Source organism: Haliotis rufescens, unplaced genomic scaffold (genome assembly GCF_023055435.1).
Source record: "Haliotis rufescens isolate VD_foot unplaced genomic scaffold, xgHalRufe1.0.p SCAF_10, whole genome shotgun sequence".
Lineage (NCBI taxonomy): Eukaryota > Metazoa > Mollusca > Gastropoda > Lepetellida > Haliotidae > Haliotis > Haliotis rufescens.
In genome coordinates, this window is record NW_025963780.1 from 26,088,296 (window position 1) to 26,110,146 (window position 21,851).

At 39.1% G+C, this 21,851-nt stretch overlaps 1 protein-coding gene across 3 annotated transcripts in view; it reads right to left on the bottom strand.

Annotated features, from left to right (window-relative positions):
* Positions 1-230: 230 nt before the first annotated feature.
* LOC124123088 (ceramide synthase 5-like) overlaps positions 231-21,851 on the bottom strand; it is a 57,233-nt gene continuing 35,612 nt past the window's right edge. The window contains exons 2-11 of one of the 3 annotated variants that reach the window (XR_006859265.2): positions 20,302-20,428; positions 17,433-17,539; positions 15,396-15,453; positions 14,429-14,479; positions 12,498-12,590; positions 11,634-11,762; positions 8,713-8,819; positions 6,977-7,133; positions 3,987-4,114; positions 1,051-1,181 (exon numbers count right to left, since the gene is read on the bottom strand). Coding sequence is in view for 2 of the 3 variants with exons in the window: in XM_046486348.2 (XP_046342304.1) it covers positions 978-1,181; positions 6,977-7,133; positions 8,713-8,819; positions 11,634-11,762; positions 12,498-12,590; positions 14,429-14,479; positions 15,396-15,453; positions 17,433-17,539; positions 20,302-20,428 (1,033 nt within the window). In the remaining variant the exon portion in view is untranslated. Of the gene's footprint in view, positions 1,182-3,662; positions 4,115-6,976; positions 7,134-8,712; positions 8,820-11,633; positions 11,763-12,497; positions 12,591-14,428; positions 14,480-15,395; positions 15,454-17,432; positions 17,540-20,301; positions 20,429-21,851 lie in introns of those variants that run through there. The other 2 variants (XM_046486348.2, XM_046486349.2) reach the window with 2 other exon arrangements.

Here is a 21,851-nt window from a genome sequence, read left to right on the forward strand (position 1 = left end):
TATTCGATTAGCAAATCAGCAACTTATTTTGAAATTATAAACGGGCATTCCGTCAACCTTGCCAAACTCCACGATGACAGTTACATCATGATCATTTGCCATCACACTTTCTTGTGGAAGTATCGTGGTATTTTTGAGTCCTATAAAGCTCTCGAACCCACACGACACCAGTTTGCAGGGACTAGATGAATAGTGTTTTTAAATATTTAACTTAAATACCCACATGTGTAAAAACTAGTGGGTAACAGAAATTTGAATACGCAGATAGAATTACTGATACCCAATGATTTTAAAATGGATGGGTAAAATACCCACAACACCAAAAGCTTATCTGGAGCTCTGCTCGTACTAAGAATTATGAAGCCTCAAGAGCTCACCTGATGTCCCATCCTACGACGGGTTTATCAGATCTTGATGGAGAGAGGTGACACGTTGGAGGAAAAGATCTGATTTTAATGAGATTACATCATCTCAACAGCAGCATCCGCTGATTTCGAAAACTAATTTCAAACACAGAGAATTAGGCAATGAGGAAACATCTGATCTGTCTATGACATCTTTCACACATAGAAAGTCAATACATACCACTTAGACTACAAATCAACAGGGCACCTGCACATAAACAACAATTTGTACTTCATAATACGCCTCATAAGATACTGTTTTTTCATGCATTTTATGAAATCAAGACACTGGACAAAAGTTGCATACATTTGCAAAGTGTCATTCACATTATACATTACAATATTCTGCAGATTTTGCATAGGTTAAGATATGATAAAATGTACAAGATAAATAAATGTGGGATGTTAAAAGACAGTAAATGGTTTTAAAGCTATGCTTAATGGCCATTCAGAGTTTTAAACTTCATGTGATGCTACTCCAATGAAGAATCTTGTGAGAACAAAGAATATTAGTAAATGTAATCATAAACAAAGACAAGTGAAAACATGGAAGTATAGTCAAATAGATCCTCACTAAAACCCTCTCTCTAATCTGTTCTGGTTGCTGTCGGACAGAATAATGTCTCCGTTTGTTCCAATCTTTCCATTGGTTGACAAATATTTTTCTCTGCTATCATTGGTTAGATTGTTGCCATTAGCTACATGATCAGACTTGTGATTGGTAACATCATCCTCCGATATTTCTTCATCGCTTGAACTTCTGTCATCCTTTGCAATCTGAAAACACAAAACAGAACAAAATCAGCATGTGATTAATTCAAGGGAGATAACTGTGGGCAATAGACATATTATCTCCCTTTTTTCTTAACTGTGAACTGTGAATGTACTTTAAATGATAAAAACAATAATATAAATGAAAAACACATTATTACATTTTTCACAGTCATTTTCAATATCATTCTAAGAATTTTTGATAAATTTTTTTAATTAAACATCAAATTATTACTCAGAAATCTCAATGATAAAGCTCATTTTATTGAAACGATATAACAAGAATATTTGCATACTGAAATACAAACTCAGGATGATTTTCTGCTGTACACCTACATATCAAATCGTGTTGCAAACAAGAACTTACGCTCATTGCAAACACGTCATCAATGCACTGAGCTACTACATTGTAAAGGTGAGGTGAAATTGGGCTTATGTCGAGTCCAAGATTATTGCACTAATATAGCGACGTGCATACACGTGTGTGTGTGTGGCTGCTTGTACTAGTCCGGACTGATGCCGATTTATAGTGCTAGCCCACTGAGATATCATGCCGCAGTTTAACATGAATACCCCACTCAGACACAGTATACTGACTCCGAGCCAACCAGTCCCTGTTTTAACCCCTTAATGCCGAGCGCCAGACAGGGTAACAACAAGTACCACCTTTTAACGTCTTTTGGTATGACACAGCTGGGGATTGAACCCCGGACCTTCCGCTCTCTTGGCAGACACTCTGCCACTAGACCACGGAGGTGGTCCTACATTGTAAAGAGGCGGTGGTATTATATCAACAAAAGCACAGTTTCATTGCTGAAGCCTGTTGTGAGATGCTGGCCTATATAGAAATATGATTTTATTGTAGCCTGTAGTAAGCAGTCATGGCTGTTCAAGCCTCAAAGTTGCGACTAAAATGGTCGCCAATGCGACCTAAATTTCAATTTGTCTACTGTCTAAAATTCAGAGGTAGCCAAATAACTACCTTGAAAAATATCTTGTGGTGACTAAATTCTATTGCTACACATATGTGAAGACAAGAATATACAATTGTACTCGCAAATAATTCCTCCAAAAGTCAACAATGAACCGAAATACATAAATATTAATGTAATTAGTATTTTATTTTCGTTGATAGTTTATTGGATAAGCAAAGATATACCTATATAATCTAGTAACATAAGTTGCATCATTATTCGAGTCACAAATAACGAAACTCAAATACAGTTTCCACAAATATACAATAATAGTTATTTGATAAAAGATAATTTCAAATGCTTTTGGCTACCAACACTATTGGCTTGACTTCTTAATTTTACCACTTGCTACCTGGAAAAAAAATACTTTTAGCCATATAGCTACTTGGTAAAAATTTAAACTTTGAGGCCTGCTGTTGGATGTGTATCAAATAGCACACACAAGAAAGAAGTGATGTGTTCCCGTCTCATGCATGCATGCATAGTTGCATTAAGCCTGATTTCCCTCAAAACTAATCAGGAGATAGTTTGGCAGCTAAGAGGACGTCTGTTTAAAATCTAAAATACTTTTAGTCTGATGACAGTCTAACTGGGAATTTATGGCTATGATGTGTGACGTCATATCTCTAGCATCACAATGAATGTTGTGACGCCATAATAGGGACGTGTGAAGTAGAGCTAATGTTTTCAAGGCTTGACCTTGACCTCTGAGTAATCTTGACCAAAACCTAATAAAGGTATATACTAAGTCTTTTCTATTTCGTGACCTTGAACTTAGTTGTTTGCATGACATGTACCAAACAAATTCCCCAGTTCCATTTGGAAGCAGTCTATGGTAGAATGACCTTTGTCAATAATCTTTGTGTGACAGTCATTAGATACATGACAGGCAGCGATGGTGGTGGTCAAATTAAACATCAAGCAGTCGTAGTTACAACTGAAGTGTAACCATGTTAGTCATCTATATGGTGAAATAGGCCAGAGCAACTAGACATGACACACAATCACACATGGTGACACACAATCACATGTGGTGACACACAATCACACATGGAGACAATCACAGATAGAGACATCCAATCACACATGGAGACACACAATCACACGTGGTGACAATCACAGATAGAGACATCCAATCACACATGGAGACACACAATCACACATGGTGACAATCACACATAGAGACATCCAATCACACATGGAGACACACAATCACACATGGAGACACACAATCACACATGGAGACACACAATCACACATGGAGACAATCACACATAGAGACATCCAATCACACATGGAGACACACAATCACACATGGAGACACACAATCACACATGGAGACACACAATCACACATGGAGACGCACAATCACACATGGAGACACACAATCACACATGGAGACACACACTCACACGTGGGGACACACAATCACATGGTTACACACAATCACACATGGTGACACACAATCACACATGGAGACACACAATCACACATGGTGACACACAATCACACATGCTGACACACAATCACACATGCTGACACACAATCACACATGCTGACACACAATCACACATGGTGTCGTCAACCCAGTCACAGAAGAGAGCTACATTCAAGGAGTTTCCATACCCAGTGTCCATCATGGCCGTCAACGGGGATGTTGCCTAGTAGGGTTTGTTAACACTAGTGAAATAATGCTTAATTAAAAGTTCATGAATTCAATGAAGCAAACTGATCTCAAAGAGGGTATCAAGCCAACCATAAAGAGCGGGTAAGTAACAGCAAACTACTGAATCCAAAACACACACGTGTTAGTAAGACAGTGTAACAAACCATATACCTCCCATGATGCACTATTCTCATACAGGTGATTATCATGCCAAATTTGTATGTGGAAGTGTAGCCTTAACTACCACCAAATACAATGACAAGTCTATGAAAGACATGACTCTCCGCTATCAGCTTGGGCTAAAAAAGGAAAATAAGTAATGGATGCATGAAAAGGTGGAATAAATATTCTTGCATTAGTAATTGTGCAAACAGACAATCCCACATTTGTCCAAGCACATTTCGAAACAACAGTCACTTAAACATATTTTCCCCAGACATAAGGACACGAAAGATATTTAAGATATAGTTGGATTTTTTAAAATTTGGCTTTAAGGATTCAAAGATATATTTTATTGACGTACCATGTGACACCTTAATACAAATTATTATTATTATTATCATTATTATTATTATAGTTTCTCTTAGAAGATGTAACTTACTGAGAATATCACTGATATTTATTTTTGGAGAGGAGCATTAGTTCTTTATAAGTAAGGCTGATAAATGGTATCAACATGGACAAATAATATTTGATGTAATACTTAGTGGCTCAACAAAATGAGCGACTGAAAACTAATGTATGTGACAACCCTGTTTGTTCTTCAGCCAAAGGGACATACCGTATTCGACGTAATAAGCGCCCCGCTCTAATAAGCGCCCACGGCGATATTTGCAATATATTTTGGCTAGTGAACAATCCCAATTAGCACCCTTCCGATCGATCAATGTACACACGACTTATTTATCCGTGTATAATACGCACTCGTGTGTTATATGCACCCTTAATTACGGAAATTAAATACATCTGTCGTGTATAATACGCACAGACTTTTCTTTTGTATCATTTCAGGCTGTAAGCATAAACCATGAAATTTATGATCTTTCAACTCTTTCACCAAAATTAAATTCTAATAAGAGCCCCCTATTTCTAATTTTTAGAGCGCCCTCGGCGCATATTACGTCGAATACGGTGCCTAGTTTCAGTTATAATAAACTGAATTAATATTTTCAGATGGAAGAACAATGACAAAGATCTTAACAAACACTGAATAAAAAAAGGAGAAGGACCTTGGATATTTATCGGGATATTTAATTAACAGTGAAGACTGAGCATGCAATTCCATGATAATATCCAACAAAATATTCATGATCCTGAATTTATTTATTTTTTCCGTATAGATCAAAGCCATATGTTGTAACATATGCTGCTAAGTATTGAATTGGATTTATGATGTGAGGTGGTGGATGGTAAAATCTATACAAAATATTGTTAATTTAGTAGATGATTGAATTTGGAACGAAAGTTTTATAGTTTTATAGGAATAAATGGCAATATGAAGGTCAGGCCATCACCATTACAAATACTGTAAATCTAGAAAGTTTTGGCATCAGAAAAGTACTGTAAAAACGGCGAGTGACACACACTCACAATAGTTTCATCACACAGTTATTTATTGAGGCCAACATTTTAAAAAAACATAGGAGGTGTATATTTTTAATCCCTTTCGACACTCCAGCCAGTGCATGATTGACTGATAATCGCTCACATCCTGAGTTGCCTTCAATACACATTGTCAGAGTCAACAGTTTAGTCAGGAAAGTTCACTAACCCACCATATCTCGTCAACTTGCTTACATGACACTGAGTTGACCAGACATATGCCAGCCAGTTAGACATACATCTAGTCTCTGAAATGATCATATCTTATAGAAAAAAACAGTTGTTGGATTATCTTAATACAAAATATAATAAAAAGGAGCCCAGACTCTCTACATTTCCTGAAACTGCAGTAATCTAGACTTGCCAAACTTTATAGACTTGCATGGGCTGTATTGGATATATTAGTATCAGGGTCTTATGACAGACAACTAGCCAGTCTATACTGTTAGATAAACTAGCTCCAATCTTCCTTGTCAACTACAACACATGCATCTATAGTTTAAACATTTTATCATGCCGTTTCCTTCTCGTAAAAAATAACATGCAAAAATAGCTTTTGCTAAACAGGGTGTCACATATAAGGCAATTGTTAGCCACTCGCAATAATTTCAAGACGCAAAGCTTTCCAGATTTCCAGCACCTACAGCATGCATACATCCTTGCTGCATGATGTATTTTGGGCTATACATCATGCAGCTGAAACACTCTACTATTGTTATTGACAGGGTAAAATATTATAGAAATCATGCCACTGTATTCATCTAAGTATACCAGTAACACCATTAGTTATAGGAATTAAGAATAAAAGTCTAGCGGTCCTTGTCATAACCTTGTGTTAAAACCCTTCAATTAGTGGTCTATTCAATACTTCTGTTGCAAAACTCACTGACACATTGCACATGTTTGACTTGTGGCAGGCATTTTCATGATAAACTTATCCGCGGGTGAGAGTAAACATACAGATATGCACGTTCGGAATGCAAAAATACAAAAGCCAACTTCATCTCAAAGGGAATTAATGTCCGCTTACACATTAAAAACCAGCTTTCATATTTGACGAATCCTGCACGAGATATGCTCCAAATATTATTTTCTGCACGATAAGAACATTTCTGCAGCAAGTGGGTATTTCTGCAAAATATTCTGCGGCCGTGGAATTGCGGAATACAATTACTGGTGAGTTATAGAAATGAATTGTATCCTCAAGTCGACCTCATATTTCAAATTAAGCACTGGACAAGGAGTGAATGTTGTTTTATGCCACAGACAGCAATATTCGCGCTTTTTCATGGGGGTGGGGTAGGAGGTAGGAGGTGTTGACATAATATTCATAACCTAGTTTCGTAATTAACAAGCCCTGATGACGTTGTCACAGTACCATTGCGGCATACAAGTCCTTGACAACAGCCTCTTAGACAAGGATAGATCACTACAGACCAATTCTAGCCCTGATCCCAGCGCGGGTTATGACAAGGACCCCTGGACTTTCGTTCTTGACTTGACGTATGTATGATTGTAACTCTCCTGCTCTGAAGGTATGAAGAGGGTACAGGACTTACTTTTCCTTTTTTCAGGGCGGAGTATGCCATCTTGCTGATAATGACGAACCAGAATATGTGCAGAATCTGCAGGACGATGAGCAGGCCATTGTATAAGAAGTATATTGCACAGAAGCCCACAATGGTCGTAGACTCGAACATTGCAGTGTAAATCAACCTGAAAACCAAGAGTGAGTGAGTGAGTTTTAAGCCAAGTCTCAGACTTCAGCCAAAAGTCCAAAGCCAAAATGATTTCTGTCTAGAGACCTCCATTCATAATGGTCCAAATGTTGAGATTAAATTCTTTGACAGACACATGTTTTAGACATGAATATTATGCATTTAGGACATTCTACGTTTCTTTTAGCAATATTCCAGAAATATACAGGAAATGGGTTTCACACATTGTGCCGATGTGGTAAATTGAATCCATCTGAGCATCTGAGCAGAAGGCCTAAGGGCTTTTCCTGAGTTTGAGGTTTACATTTTCAACCGAAAAATGTCTTAACTAACTTATGAACTGTCCAAATTCAAGAAAACCGGAAAGAATAAAAAAACATTGGAATACCGTTTTTGTGAAACAATACAGTAGATGTGGTATAAAGTAAATTCAATGACAGCAGGCACATAAAAGACCATGTGCAGCATGCAGACAACTGAAGTCATGACATGTGAGACTGAACACCTTTCATTACTTGCCCTGGTGGCTCAGAGGGGAAACAGTGGGTTATGATACTGTACATGATATGTGAGGTGGAAGGTTCAATTCATGTCGCAGAATTTCCATGTGAAATCTTAACCAGTCAAAAATCAACATTTAGTGCACATTAAAAGGCTGTTTACACAATTCAACAGTAAAACCTAGGTCATACAATTCAACAGTAAAACCTAGGTCATACAATTCAACTGTAAAACCTCAAAGCAGGTCTTACAATTCAAACGTCAAACCTCTCAAGTGGTTTTACTTGAAAGAAGTACCTCTCACAAGGTTACTTTGAGATAGGACGTAGGGCTTGGACGAGTCCAAATTTACTACCCGGGTACCCTACACCCTATTACCCAACCCTACCCGGGTACCTGCTTAAAGTCTCAAGTTTTAGTGGAGTCCTGTCAAAGGCTGCTCAGATACATGCATACAATGTTCTGATCATGCATACACTGTAGTTGACTGAAGCTTTATCTTTACTCAAAAATATAAAAGTCAGAAGGAATGTGTGCAAAGTCAGAAAGAAATGGGAACATGTAGCGACTTGTTGTGCAACTGTGGAATTTAACTGTTATCATCATTAAACAATGTGTCACATGATTACCCAGGTCCAGGTAGTCCTGTGGGTACCCTGGTTCTACTCAGGACCCACCCGACCCAAGTACCGGAGTACCAATACCAGCCCTAATGAAAGGGAGGTGAGGTGAAATTGGTTTTACCTCGCGTCACGTGCTTGCACCTGTGTGTGTGTGTGTGTGTGGCTGCTTGAACTAGTCCGGACTGATGCCGATTTATAGTGCTAGCTCACTGAGATATCATGCCGCAGTTTAACACTCAGACACAGTATACTGACTCTGAGCCGGCCAGTCCTTGTTTTAGCCCCCTAATGCCGAGCGCCAGACAGGGTAACAACAAGTACCATCTTTTAACGTCTTTTGGTATGATGCGGGCGGATGCTCTACCACTAGACCACGGAGGCGGTCGCCCTCATAGGAAGATACCTACAATACTATAGGCAAAGTGGCAGTCGGTGTGTAGCTGTTGTACTTACTTATATGGTAATAGAATCATTCTTGTGATGACCCAAACGAGTAGAAATATGACAAAAACTGCGTCTGTTGTTTTTTGCCATTTCAGGTACTTGGCCATCTTGGCTGCCTGAAACAAAGCCATGTTCACTTTAACAACACACCAAATTTAATAATAAAAACGCAGTAACAACAATAATAATAATGATAATGATGTTGATGATAATAATTTTCAATTACGTGTCATATGTATGGTACATCAATAAAATGTGTATTTGAATCTTTTAAGCCAAATTAAAAAAACAACAACTATATATTAAATATTCTTCATGTCGTCCAATAATAATAATAATAATAATAATTTTAAAAAATTAAAATAATAAATTATAACAACAACTACAAGCGCCTTTGAGCAATCATCACTTACTGGAGACAGGTGTTCAACAACAACAACAATAATAGTAATTTGTAGAGCGCCTGTCTCCAGCTAGTGATGATTGCTCAAAGGCGCTAAGGAAAGATCAACGCCTGACATGTGGTTCAGTGGTATGCCTGTCTGAAGCAGTGATTCTTCAGCTGGGACGCAAAGGAAGATAGGTTTTTACTACATCAGACATGATCTCGAACATTAATCCACAATACTGGTCCACCTTTGGTGAAGCTATGATCCCCAAAAGATGCTGTTACATGATTTTGGCACAGAAAACAAACACTGGCTACCTGATGCTAGAGATCGGGATGGAATAAGCTCTTTTAGAGCTGGCTGATATATTTGGGTACTTTCTGTTCAAATAACATAAACAAAATTTGCAAGTGTTTTCATACTAGTGACCTGTTGCAAAGGACTTTTAGGCATCATTTATCATGTCTTTTTCACTTTAACAGTGGCGATATGATGATAAAAGACTTCAATATGTCATTATTGCTAAAAAAGTGTTTGCGACAGGTTAAGTTATCTCCCCTTGTTTGTCCTGTTAGATTAATCTGGTGACATAGGATTTTAAGTTCTCTCTTATCATTAAGATACGCTATAGGATGGGGGGCCCAAGACACCAGGGTAGACAAATTGTATCCACGTGGGGATATCCTAATTGAATCCATTGCTTTGACAACAGGTATTTCCCTGACAGATTCCCATGTGTTGATGTAGTCTAACATGGCCTGTTAGTTTGTGTGGGGATGCTCTATGAAAGATGTGTCCTCACACAACGTATCATACACAGAGCTACAGATAAGCTGCGGATTTGCGTAAAATACCCCCCAAAACTATTCAAAACCCTATTCCATGACAATTCCAGATCCATAAAAAAACATATTGCCCTACCATAAAGTAAATTTTTGTATGTTGGCATTGTACCTTGTATGCGTTTATGACCAGGCATTTCAACTGCCCAGAGTGAGTGAGTGAGTGTGGTTTTACTCCGCTTCCAGCAATATTCGAGCAATACCATGACAGGGGACATCAGAAATGGGTTTCACACAATGTACCGAAGTAGGGAATCAAACCCAGGCCTTCGGCGTGAGGAGCAAACACTTTAACCACTTGGCTATCCCACCTCCCAGAGAAAATCATGATGTCAACCAACAAATGCAGTGATGTCATTGCTTATAGAGTGTTGTGATGCTCCTCAGTCATGCATTTACTCGACCTATCATAACATGGGAACTAATTCCCCACTTGCCTGATGGACCACGTTGTATCGGTGAGTGAGTGAGTTGGGTTAACGCCGCTTCTTAACAGTATTCCAGTTATATCACGGCATGTCAGCTTAATGTGGGAGGAAAGCCCAAAGTGGTGCAGGTCTCAGACGTTTACCACTTCAGTGAAACCAACGAGCACGGGTATAGGGCTGACAAACCTAGAAACATAATTGGGGAGAACCAGGATTCGAACCCACAACCACAGGTTTCTGGCGTGCCCAAGGGACGCAACTCTGCACAGCAAATTGCGGCGCCTTAGACGACTGGGCCACCCGTGCCCCCGTTGTATCAGTGAAGATTTGCATGTTGGTCTATGATTCCCAGCTATATTACCTTAATAAAGCCACAGACTGACTTATAGATGTGAAGGGGTGGTTGGTTGGTTGGTTGGTTGTTTAACGCCGCACTCAGCATTATTCCAGCTATACGACGGCGGTCTGTAGATAATCGAGTCTGGACCAGACAATCCAGTGATTAATATCATGAGCATCGATCCACGCAATTGGGATCGATGACATGCATCAACCAAGTCAGATGTGAAGGGACTCCCGATAAATGGCAGTTTGAGTTGTGCAGTAAACATAAAAACAACAAGCCATTCCTAGGAGCCGGGGCTGGATCAGCAATAGGGGTTGTCATTAATTTGGAAAGCCTTCCGTATCACGACATTGATTAATAACAATTGTTATTCTGTATGTGTATCGATTAAAATCTGGACCTGCACTTAATGAACTTAATGCTAAATATAAAACTAGACTTATAAAATTTGATTCTTGGCCTTCTCATCAGCCATCTTAATTATGGTAATCTTAAAAATGTAAATGTTTCCATGGAAGTGAAGTATTAATTTAATATTGATGTTCATGAATTTGTAATGAAACAGTGCCAACATAAAAAATTTATCGATACATCGATATCCCAATATACAATGACATCCCTTGTTCTACTCAGCCCTCTTCTTCATCAACAGGAATATTTGTTTGTTTGTTAGCTGTTTGACGCCAATTCAGCAATGTTCCAGCAATGACGACAGCCTGTAAATAATCAAATCTGGACAAGACAACCCAGTGCTTGACATCTTGACCATCGATATAAGCAAATAGGACATGACGTACATCAACCAGGCAGTGAGCCTGACCACCCGATCCTGTTGGTCACCGCTTATGACAAGCATGGGTTGCTGAAGAACAATTCTAACCCATATCCTCAAGTTGGTCCACAACAGGAACAAGTGATGCCTCACCTCCAACAAGGAGTCCACAGCATCATGCAAGACGAGGATGAGTGTCCCAAATCTCACAATATTCTGCGACCATGATAGGAACATGAGGCTAAGTGTTACCACGTGGTGGATAAACATCTCAGCGAAATCCTGGAAAAGAGACACAATATTCAGTTGATAAAATGTAAGTGTCATAACTCTCACAAATGTTTTGGCTGATTTTTTTGCAAGAAAATAGTGAGTGAAATATGGTTTTACGCCGCTTTTAGCAATATTCCAGCAATATCACGGCGGCGCAAGAAAATAATATTCCACAAAATATTGAGGTGAAGCTGAAAGACATGGTCCTGACTCATGCATCACAGTGCTTAAATTTCTGATACTGTATTCGACGTAATAAGCGCTTGGGGCGCTCTCAATATTGGAAATAGTGGGCTCTTATTAGAATATAACTTTGGTGAGAACAAAAGCAGAGTTGAAAAAATTGTAAATTTCGTAGTTTATGCTGACCATGCTGACAGCCTGAAATGATACAACAGAAAGTATGTGCGTATCATACACGATAGATATATTTTCCAGAATTTAATTGCCCACAATTAAGGGTGCATATAACACACGAGTGCGTATTATACACAAATCAATAAGTCTTGTGCACATTGATCAGTCAGAAGGGGTGCTAATTGGGATTTTTCACTCGCAAATATAGCCATGGGCGTTATTAGAGGGGGGCGCTTATTACGTCGAATACGGTATTACAAAAGAGTTGTAAAAGATGAAACCTGTAATGACCACATGGCAACCAATCATTGTCCAGATATATGAAAGAGATGAACAACATCATGTGCTAACCATGATACAACCAGTGATATTACTCGTATTCCATACCTTTCTTTTGACATCTTTACACTGTGTAATTAAAAGTGAGAGGTAGAAGGATGCTTCCACTGCATAGTACCAATAGATTTCTGGGGAGATATGCTGCAATGTGAAATGAAGATCATTTAGACATAGCAAATGTGAGGAGAGGTGAAATTTGGTTTAACGTTGCGTTCAAGGTTATTGCACTTATATAGCGACGTGCAAGCACGTGTGTGTGTGTGTGTGTGTGTGTGTGTGTGTGTGTGTGTGTGTGTGTGTGTGTGTGTGTGTGTGTGTGTGTGTTTGATTGTGTGTGTGTGTGTGTGTGTGTGTGTGTGTGTGTGTGTGTGTGTGTGTGTGTGTGTGTGTGTGTCTGCTTGTACTAGTCCGGACTGATGCCGATTTATTGTGCCATTTCACTGAGATACGATGCCGCAGTTTAACATGAATACCCCACTCAGACAAAGTATACTGACTCCGAGCCGACCAGTCTTTGTTTAAGCCCTTAATACCGAGCGCCAGACAGATTAACGACCAACAAGTACCATCTTTTAACGTCTTTTGGTATGACGCGGCCGGGGATTGACCTTCCACTCTCCGGGCGGACGCTTTACCACTAGACCACGGAGGCGGTCCACAGAGCAAATGTTCCACCTATATGACAATGATCACATCGGCTTGTAAATAAACAAGGGCACCAGGCAGGGTAACAAGTACCATCTTTTAACATCTTTTGGTATGACACGGCCAGAGGACTGAACCACAGACCTTCGGCTCTCTAGGCAGATGCTCTATCCACTAGACCTGGGGGCAGTCCTCATTCTAGTCACCACTCATGCCAAGCTTGTACACTGAGGACATGTACTGCCCACGAATACAATCAGGTTCATTTTTGTTGCTGCTTGTTTGCTGTTCAACGACACACTCAGCATTATTCCAGCTAAATTAGTAAATGTATATTCCGGTCTGGACCCGACAAACCAGTGATGGATGTTATGAACAATGATCCACTTCTGGGGTACAATGACAAACAATCAACTAAGTCAACGAGTCAGACCACCCAATCCATTGAGTCACCTCGTATGACCAGCACAGGTTGGTAGGGGCCTTTCCTAATCAGGAATCCCACAGGGCACATGTATGGTACTGGATGAGTTTTTGAAATACCAAGTATAATATAATACATACAGAACACTAAACAAGCTCCCGTGTAATACCAATTTTATGAAACGAGTGAATAGTTCTGGTATCTGACGAGCGAAAGCAAGTCAGATACCACAACTATTCATGAGTTTCATAAAATTGGTTTTACAGGGGAGCGAGTTTAGTATTTTATTTATTACTTGCCATTTATAACGTTTTTAGAATTATACTGCTGAGCGTGAATAGGCTGACACCTACACGATCCACGGCATAATCCAATTGAGTTTAACAGAATAATACTTCAAACACGTCAAAAGTTGAAACGTATGAATTTAATACCATACAACGGTCGACCTTTAGAGTTCAGGCGTCCGTTCCACAAAGTTATCATAGAGCTAAGGTTATCGCAACTCACATACTTCAACATAGACTTACGACTGTCGTTGCGCTACAGTACGATCGCCTTGTGGAACGGGGCCCTGCACCACAAAGTTTACAATCACGTCACAATACCCGATGACGTAATTTGTGGAATATTGTTGCAAGATCCATCGGCGAAACAATGCCATGTGACGTCAGCCTAGCAACAAGGTTGCTGGGGTCATCGAGTGTGCATAAGCTCCTCTCAGTGATCTATCATCTCCACACGCAATGTCGTTGAATAAGCCAAGGGATGTTAAGAGCTTTCAATATTTGTTCGTGAAACTTGTTCCGAGAGTACATAAGCACACGTTTTGGTATTACACAATGTGTAATACAGCTGTATGTTTATTAAACGGATGATCTCTTCACGGTCAAATGATAAAGGTACTTACATGGCGTGGATATCCTATCCAACACTCCATGGTGTCCCATAACCAGCTTTTCTGGAAAACAAAACAAAACACAAGGATACAGCTACTGTGTCTCCATCTCACTGCAATATGTAGGGCTGGCTATAGATATCAATTTCAGATATCAATTCGTTAACTAAATATCAATCAATTATCGATAAGATTCAGAGAAGTACCTTCAAATCCCACCTTGACCACCCCTAAACCCCGCCGTCCGAGGAACGAAAAGTGAGTGAGTGAGTGAGTATGGTTTTACTCCGCTTTTAGCAATATTCCAGCAATATCACTGCGGAGGACACCAGAAATGGGCTTCACACATTGTACCCATGTCGGGAATCGAACCTGGGTCTTCGGCGTGACGAGCCAACGCTTTAACCACTAGGCTACCCGACCGCCCCTACAGAAAAGTAAATTGCAGTGGCTCAACTGAATGATTTGTGTTCACCGTTGACAATTTTCCTTAATGCACAGTACATACCAAACAACATCTCTTTATTGTCAATATGATCAGCTGTGTATGTGATAAAACACTTTATCAAACCTCCATGTCAGAATGATGAGATCTGATTGGTCCATGTGATCTTGATAAAATACTGTGTTTCCTGCCTTGGAGAGTAATAAACTTCTCAGTAGGGGAATAAATCTCTTATACCCCACCATGAGCAATACAGGCTGCACGTGGATTTCTCAGAGGCAGAATAAATCCCTCACACCCCGCCTCAAAGCAAAAAGCCGTACACTTTTTCCGAGCCAATGGATCAAGTGGACCAATCAGATCTCATCATTCTGACATGGTGGTATGATAAGTGCTTTTATGCGTCCCTCGTGGAATAAAACCTAACACAGGATGCATAAAACCCCATGTATCCCTCATGATCCTGCTACAACTTATAGTATCACTGGGTGTTATTCCCACAATTGTACACATGCATATATACGATATACTTACATCCCACAGCACTATCAATCCATACCAAAATATGACCAGATAGAACAAAAACCTCCAACTGAAACAAAGGAAACACTACGCTATAATGGCCATTACACTAATAAATTTATCAGCCAACTGAAGGAGGCATTCTGGGATTCTTATTAAACAGTCTGCGACTTAAACCACTTGTCCGAAGCCCGAATCCAGTAAAATTCTGTTCAGTCAAGCAAGCTCAGCTAATATAACACTGATAACTTCTGAAACGCTGGTCACAGCCATGTTGGGGCTAGTACCGGTACTCTCAAAAGCTTTTGGCGCAGACTGTAAAAATGTACGAAATGTCCATGATATTTACTTTACATACCATTTCAAAGAAGAGTATCATCCTTGTAGTGAGCGAATGAGTATGGTTTTACGCCACTGTAAGAAATATTCCAGCAATATCACGGCGGGGGAACCAGAAATGGGCTCCACACATTGCACCCATGTCGGGAATCGAATCCGGGTCTTTGGCGTGACGAGTTAATGCTTTAACCACTAGGCTACCCGAATGCCCCAATCATCCTTGTAGACAGGTACAGGTATAAAAACATGCATTGAATATCCTTCTTGATTACGTAGGGTATTATAGTGATTGACATCACGAGCATCGATCCACGCAATTGGGATATGATGCATCAACCAAGTCAGCGAGCCTGACCACCCGGTCCTGTTAGTCGCCTCTTAGGACAAGCATAGTCGCCTTTAACGGTAAGCAGGGATTGCTGAAGACCTATTCCACCCCGGATCTTCACGGGTCTGATAATATATACCCTGGATGGTTTGCCTCAATTGGTGCATTGGGAAGTTCCATCACCATCTCTCATCACGGACTTTCTTTTGCTCATGAGCTTCAAGGTTCATTTGTTCATTGTCTTATGCTGTATGCAGCAATATTCCAACCATAACACATCAGCCTGTTAATAATCAAGTCTGGACCAGACAATCCAGTGCTGATATTTTGAGGAGTGATTGACTATGGATAATCCAATAATTCACGCAAATTAAACAGTTTAAACCTCATGCTACACGTTCAGTTTCAAAATAAATATGTGCAGTTAAATCCAGAAGTAGTGAGTGAGTGAGTGAGTTGGGTTTAACACCACTTTTAACAGTATTCCAGTTATATCACGGCGTGTCAGCTTAAAGTGGGAGGAAAGCCCAAAGTGATGCAGAACTCAGATGTTTACCACTTTGGTGAAACCAACGAGCACAGGTATGGTCCTGACAAACCGCGAAACATAATCGAGGCGAACCAGGTTTCGACCCACAATCATAGGTTTGTTGCGTGACCAAGAGACGAATCGCGGCGCCTTAGACGACTGGGCCACCTGTGACCCCTAGATCCAGAAGAAACTATTACAGCTTCTGATAATTGCTATATATTGTCCAATACGAAACTTATTAATATCATCTTGCTTAATACGATATTCCTGGGATTAATCATAAAAATTAAACACAGGTCTTAACAAGAGTGTAGACTACAAAAGAACAAAACTTCAAAATCTAAAAATACAAAGTTCCTAATCAGCTAAAGTTATAATGTGAAGTGAGCTAAAATGGATTTGATCAACTAAATTTGTTTCAATGTATGCCTACACCTTGATCATATTTGGCTGATGTTAAGTAAACCTACCATAGAACAGATGACATTTACCTAAAGTCTTTCAAGCAAGTTTCCAGCAATGGGATCAAGTTAGCTCATGAACAGGTTTGGTTTGTTGTTTAATGCCGCACTCAGCAATATTCCAGACGGCGGTCTGTAAATAATCGAGTCTGGACCAGACAATCCAATGATTAATATCATGAGCATCGATCCAGGCAATTGGGATACGATGACATGCATCTACCAAGTCAGCGAGCCTGACCACCCGATCCCGTTAGTCGCCTTTTACGACAAGCATAGTCGCCTTTTACGGCAAGCATGGGTTCATGAACAGGACAAGTTCATCAGGATTCGATATCATGGACAAGTGTCTCACCTTTCACACTGAATGTAATATGAGGAATATTTACCTTGATTCTGTAAATCTATAGAGAACAATGGTTCGGCTCTGCATTCGTCTTATCCTGAACCATCTTTCAACCTGCCTCACGCTCAGGTCTGTTTGTTTTGATATGCTCTGAAGAAAAGAAATATCGATTTTATATTTTCACCCCATGCAAGTAACAGTATCAAGTATTTCATTTTAATATGTTTTATATTTGACACCAAGAGACACATGAAAGAACAATATTGTCGGATGGTTATAACAGCTGGGAGCAGTCTGAGTGAACAAAATTGTTAATAGTTGTCAAGCGACTGTAAATGTTTACTATGTACAACACTGTTGAAAGTTGTCTGACAACAGTACATATTCATGATATAGTCGGAATTGCATAGACTGCTTTTAGCAGAGCTTTCTTGTGAATATAGAGAGGGTTTTGTCACTTTTGTACAGATAAACAACACTGTTGACAGTTGCAAGGGGACAGTAATTGTTTTAGATGTACAACACTATGGATAGTTGTCAGGGAACAGTGCATGTATTAGATGTACAACACTGTAGATAGTTGTCAGGGAACAGTAATGTTTTAGATGTACAACACTGTAGATAGTTGTCAGGGAACAGTACATGTATTAGATGTACAACACTGTTGATAGTTGTCAGGGAACAGTACATGTTTTAGATGTACAACACTGTAGATAGTTGTCAGGGAACAGTACATGTTTAGATGTACAACACTGTAAGATAGTTGTCAGGGAACAGTACATGTTTAGATGTACAACACTGTTGATAGTTGTCAGGGAACAGTACATGTTTTAGATGTACAACATTGTTGATAGTTGTCAGGGAACAGTAATGTTTTAGATGTACAACACTGTAGATAGTTGTCAGGGAACAGTACATGTTTAGATGTACAACATTGTTGATGTTGATAGTTGTCAGGGATGTACAACACCGTTGATAGTTGTGAGGGAACAGTACATGTTTCAGATGTACAACAGTGAACACCATTGATAGTCGTCAGGGAACAGTAGCCTGCAACCTCGGGGTATTGCGGTACTTGTCATGTACGCTGAACGGAACAAAATGCACTCACTAACCATTATGATTATTCGTGTTCTCTATATCAGATTTCATTCATTTTATCAAACAATGCATATTTTACTGATAAAAGTTCATTATTTACATTAGTAGCTCCGAGTAAAAGCTGGGCCTCGCGCTCTGTTTGACAAGGGAGAGAACTCCATCGTATCGCGGTACAGAGAAAAGGGTATGGAGGTCCGAATTGGACAAAAAGAGGACATAATTCTACCAACCACTTGGTATGATCATGCCACACATCAGTGATTTGTCCAGACAAGTGCAAAGACAGCACAAGCAAAATTCTAAATGTGTTATCAGCAATAAGGATTCAATGCATTTTTACCGAAAAGTAAGAGAAAAATATTTTTACAAGTCAACAACAAAATATCAGAAATGATATTTTAAGATTGTTTAAAAAAAATTGGATGACAATAATTTGTCACAAAATGGAAAAATGTTAAAAGTCAACAATAAATAAATAAAAAGCACTCCCAGTATGCCCAAAGTATGTATTTATCTTTTGGTTACTAGTGAAGAACGTATTTCTAAGTTTGGCATTATGGCCCTTATGATCTCCCAATAGATTCTGGGCACGGAGCGGGGAAAAATGTGCGGACTACGTAACTTCCGTTACCTCATTAGTCGCCATGAATATGCAGATGATCTAGTTCATGTCGATAGAGAAAGTTTACTCTTTCTTTCAACTCTGTTTTTTTCACCAAAATAATATTCAAATAAGAGCCCCCTATTTCTAATTTTGAGAGCGCCCTGGGCGCTTATTACGTCAAATACGGTAAGTCACCTGCCTCGTGTGACACCACATGTACAAAATGTGCTTAAGTGTGGGCAGGACCTGTAGCCCTAGAAACTCTCAGAAGTCAAGCTGGTCGCCCATTCAAGGACTCTCTGCGACAGATGTGGCTTAACTTCACCTGATTCGGGACCTGTGTGCTGTGCACGAGACCACATGCTTTTCATTAACATACCCAAGTGTGTCTGCTAAACCCAAGTGATAAATATCTCACTCACTCACTCCAACCTGAATAATGTATATATACCACAGAGCTCCAGATAAGCTTTTGGTGTTGTGGGTCTTTTACCAATGCATTTTAAAATCATTGGGTATCAGTAATTCTATCTGGGTATTCAAATTTCTGTTACCCACTAGTTTTTACACATGTGGGTATTTAAGTTAAATATTTAAAAACTCTATTCATCTAGTCCCTGCAAACTGGTGTTGTGTGGGTTCGCAAGCTTTATCAGTACTAAAAAATACTACGATACTTCCACATGAAAGTGTGATGGCAAATGATCATGATGTAACTGTCATCGTGGAGTTTTGCAAGGTTGACGGAATGACCGTTTATAATTTCAGAACAACTTGCTGATTTGCTCATTGAATACGCAGGGTTACTTCACAATATTTTGATAATATGCATAAGTTTTATTTTTGTAGCGTATCTGTTCGTTGCATATTTGATCCGCTTTGATTTGATTTTACTGCGTATTTCTGATGCGTTCTTATGTATACCAGTCTCTTAGACCATCCTTTCAGATTACATAAAAGACAAAGCAGCATGTTCATCCATCACTGCAGTGATATGCTGAAGGCAAAAGGCAATTGGACATTTTCAGGATTTCATCAGCTGTACAAAAGACAGTCTTCTATGTCATTACCAAATTTGGGCAAATTCCTTCGGACATTGTAGATGACAATCACTCAATGTCCTTGAAAATGTCGATTCGAAACCATGTTTGCTTACATACATGTCTAGATTGCCCTAAGTATTCATACACCTCAAACATGTACTTACCAAAAACGAATTTTTATCTGGTGTTTTATTTTGTCCAAATATTTTCTCGAGATAAGGGTTCGGTACGACATGCTTGGCCCCGTCTGCCTTGAGACCATAATACCGACCTATGGGTCCTGCAATGTATCTGAAACAAGCAAACACAGCATACAAACTGACACAAGCTACAATAATTACCAAAACATGCCAGCTACCTGGCATCATTACTCACTGAGAAAAAAATGAACCATCAACCATTTTTTGGCTGTTATTTTCAGACACTGTTGATCGTAATGCATTGAACAAACACAGATCTACTTCCCACGCTCGGATGCTTTTGTGTGTAATTGATATCTGGCTTTAGAACATACTGATGACAAATTAGGAGAAAATGAACTACCGTATTCGACGTAATAAGCGCCCCGCTCTAATAAGCCCCCACGGCGATATTTGCTAATATATTGGCAAGTGAACAAACCCATTTAGCACCCCTTCCGATTGATCAATGTACACAAGACTTATTTATTCGTGTATAATACGCACTCGTGTGTTATATGCACCCTTAAACATGGGCAATTAAATTCTGGAAAAATATATCTGTCGTTCATAAACATTTCAGGCAGTCAGCAGAAACCACAAAATTTATCTTTCAACTATGTTTTTTTTCACCAAAATAATATTCTAATAAGAGCCCCCATTTCTAATTTTGAGAGCGCCCTGAGCGCTTATTACATCGAATACGGTAAGTATTTGTTACACATTACAATGTCAATTTAAATAAAGAAATGGTTCTGATGGCATTGGCGGTGTCCCCAGGCAGACAGGGTACTACATGTAGCTTGTTAATTTCTTGCTTCAAGACAAAGAGCCAAGAGGCTCTGTAGCTCACCATGCTTAGGAAGTCATAATTTGATGTCACTTAAACCATATTTGGTACAAATATCTATAGTGAGTAAAAGAAACATTGGTTCAAAAGATTCTGAAAAAAAGGATACACAAAGCTTAAGCCATGTGCCCAGTGGTTCTTAAGAACAAAAACATGACTCAATGTTGTCAGTAACAATATAGCAATATCTGAAAAAAATATTTAAAAAATAGTTCTCTTCTCAAAAACAATAGAAATAGTGGTCATATTCTCAGTAATTGAAATAGATTCACAATTTAGAAGAAAATGGTGGAAGATGATGAAAAATATTACCACTATTCATTAGGGCTGTTACGATTCACTCGCGTATTCGGTGAATCGAACCGTATCCATTCATGAATTGAATTCATTATTCGTGGCCACTAGAATCGAATATTTTTGAATATGCAAGCATCTGCATATTTACATACCCTGTACCAAAAAATATCATAAGAACATATAATATGCATAGATTTCTTCTAAGACAACACTCTCATAATATTTAGTTTGACAGTATTGTGCTCACTGCTCATTGTAGCATTTGAGCAGATACTAGTACCTGGATAAGTGCAGTATATAAATGTATAATATATTAATCATTAACCATGTCAAATAATTTATGTTGTCAATGTTTCACTGAATATAACAAATAATACAAATAATATTT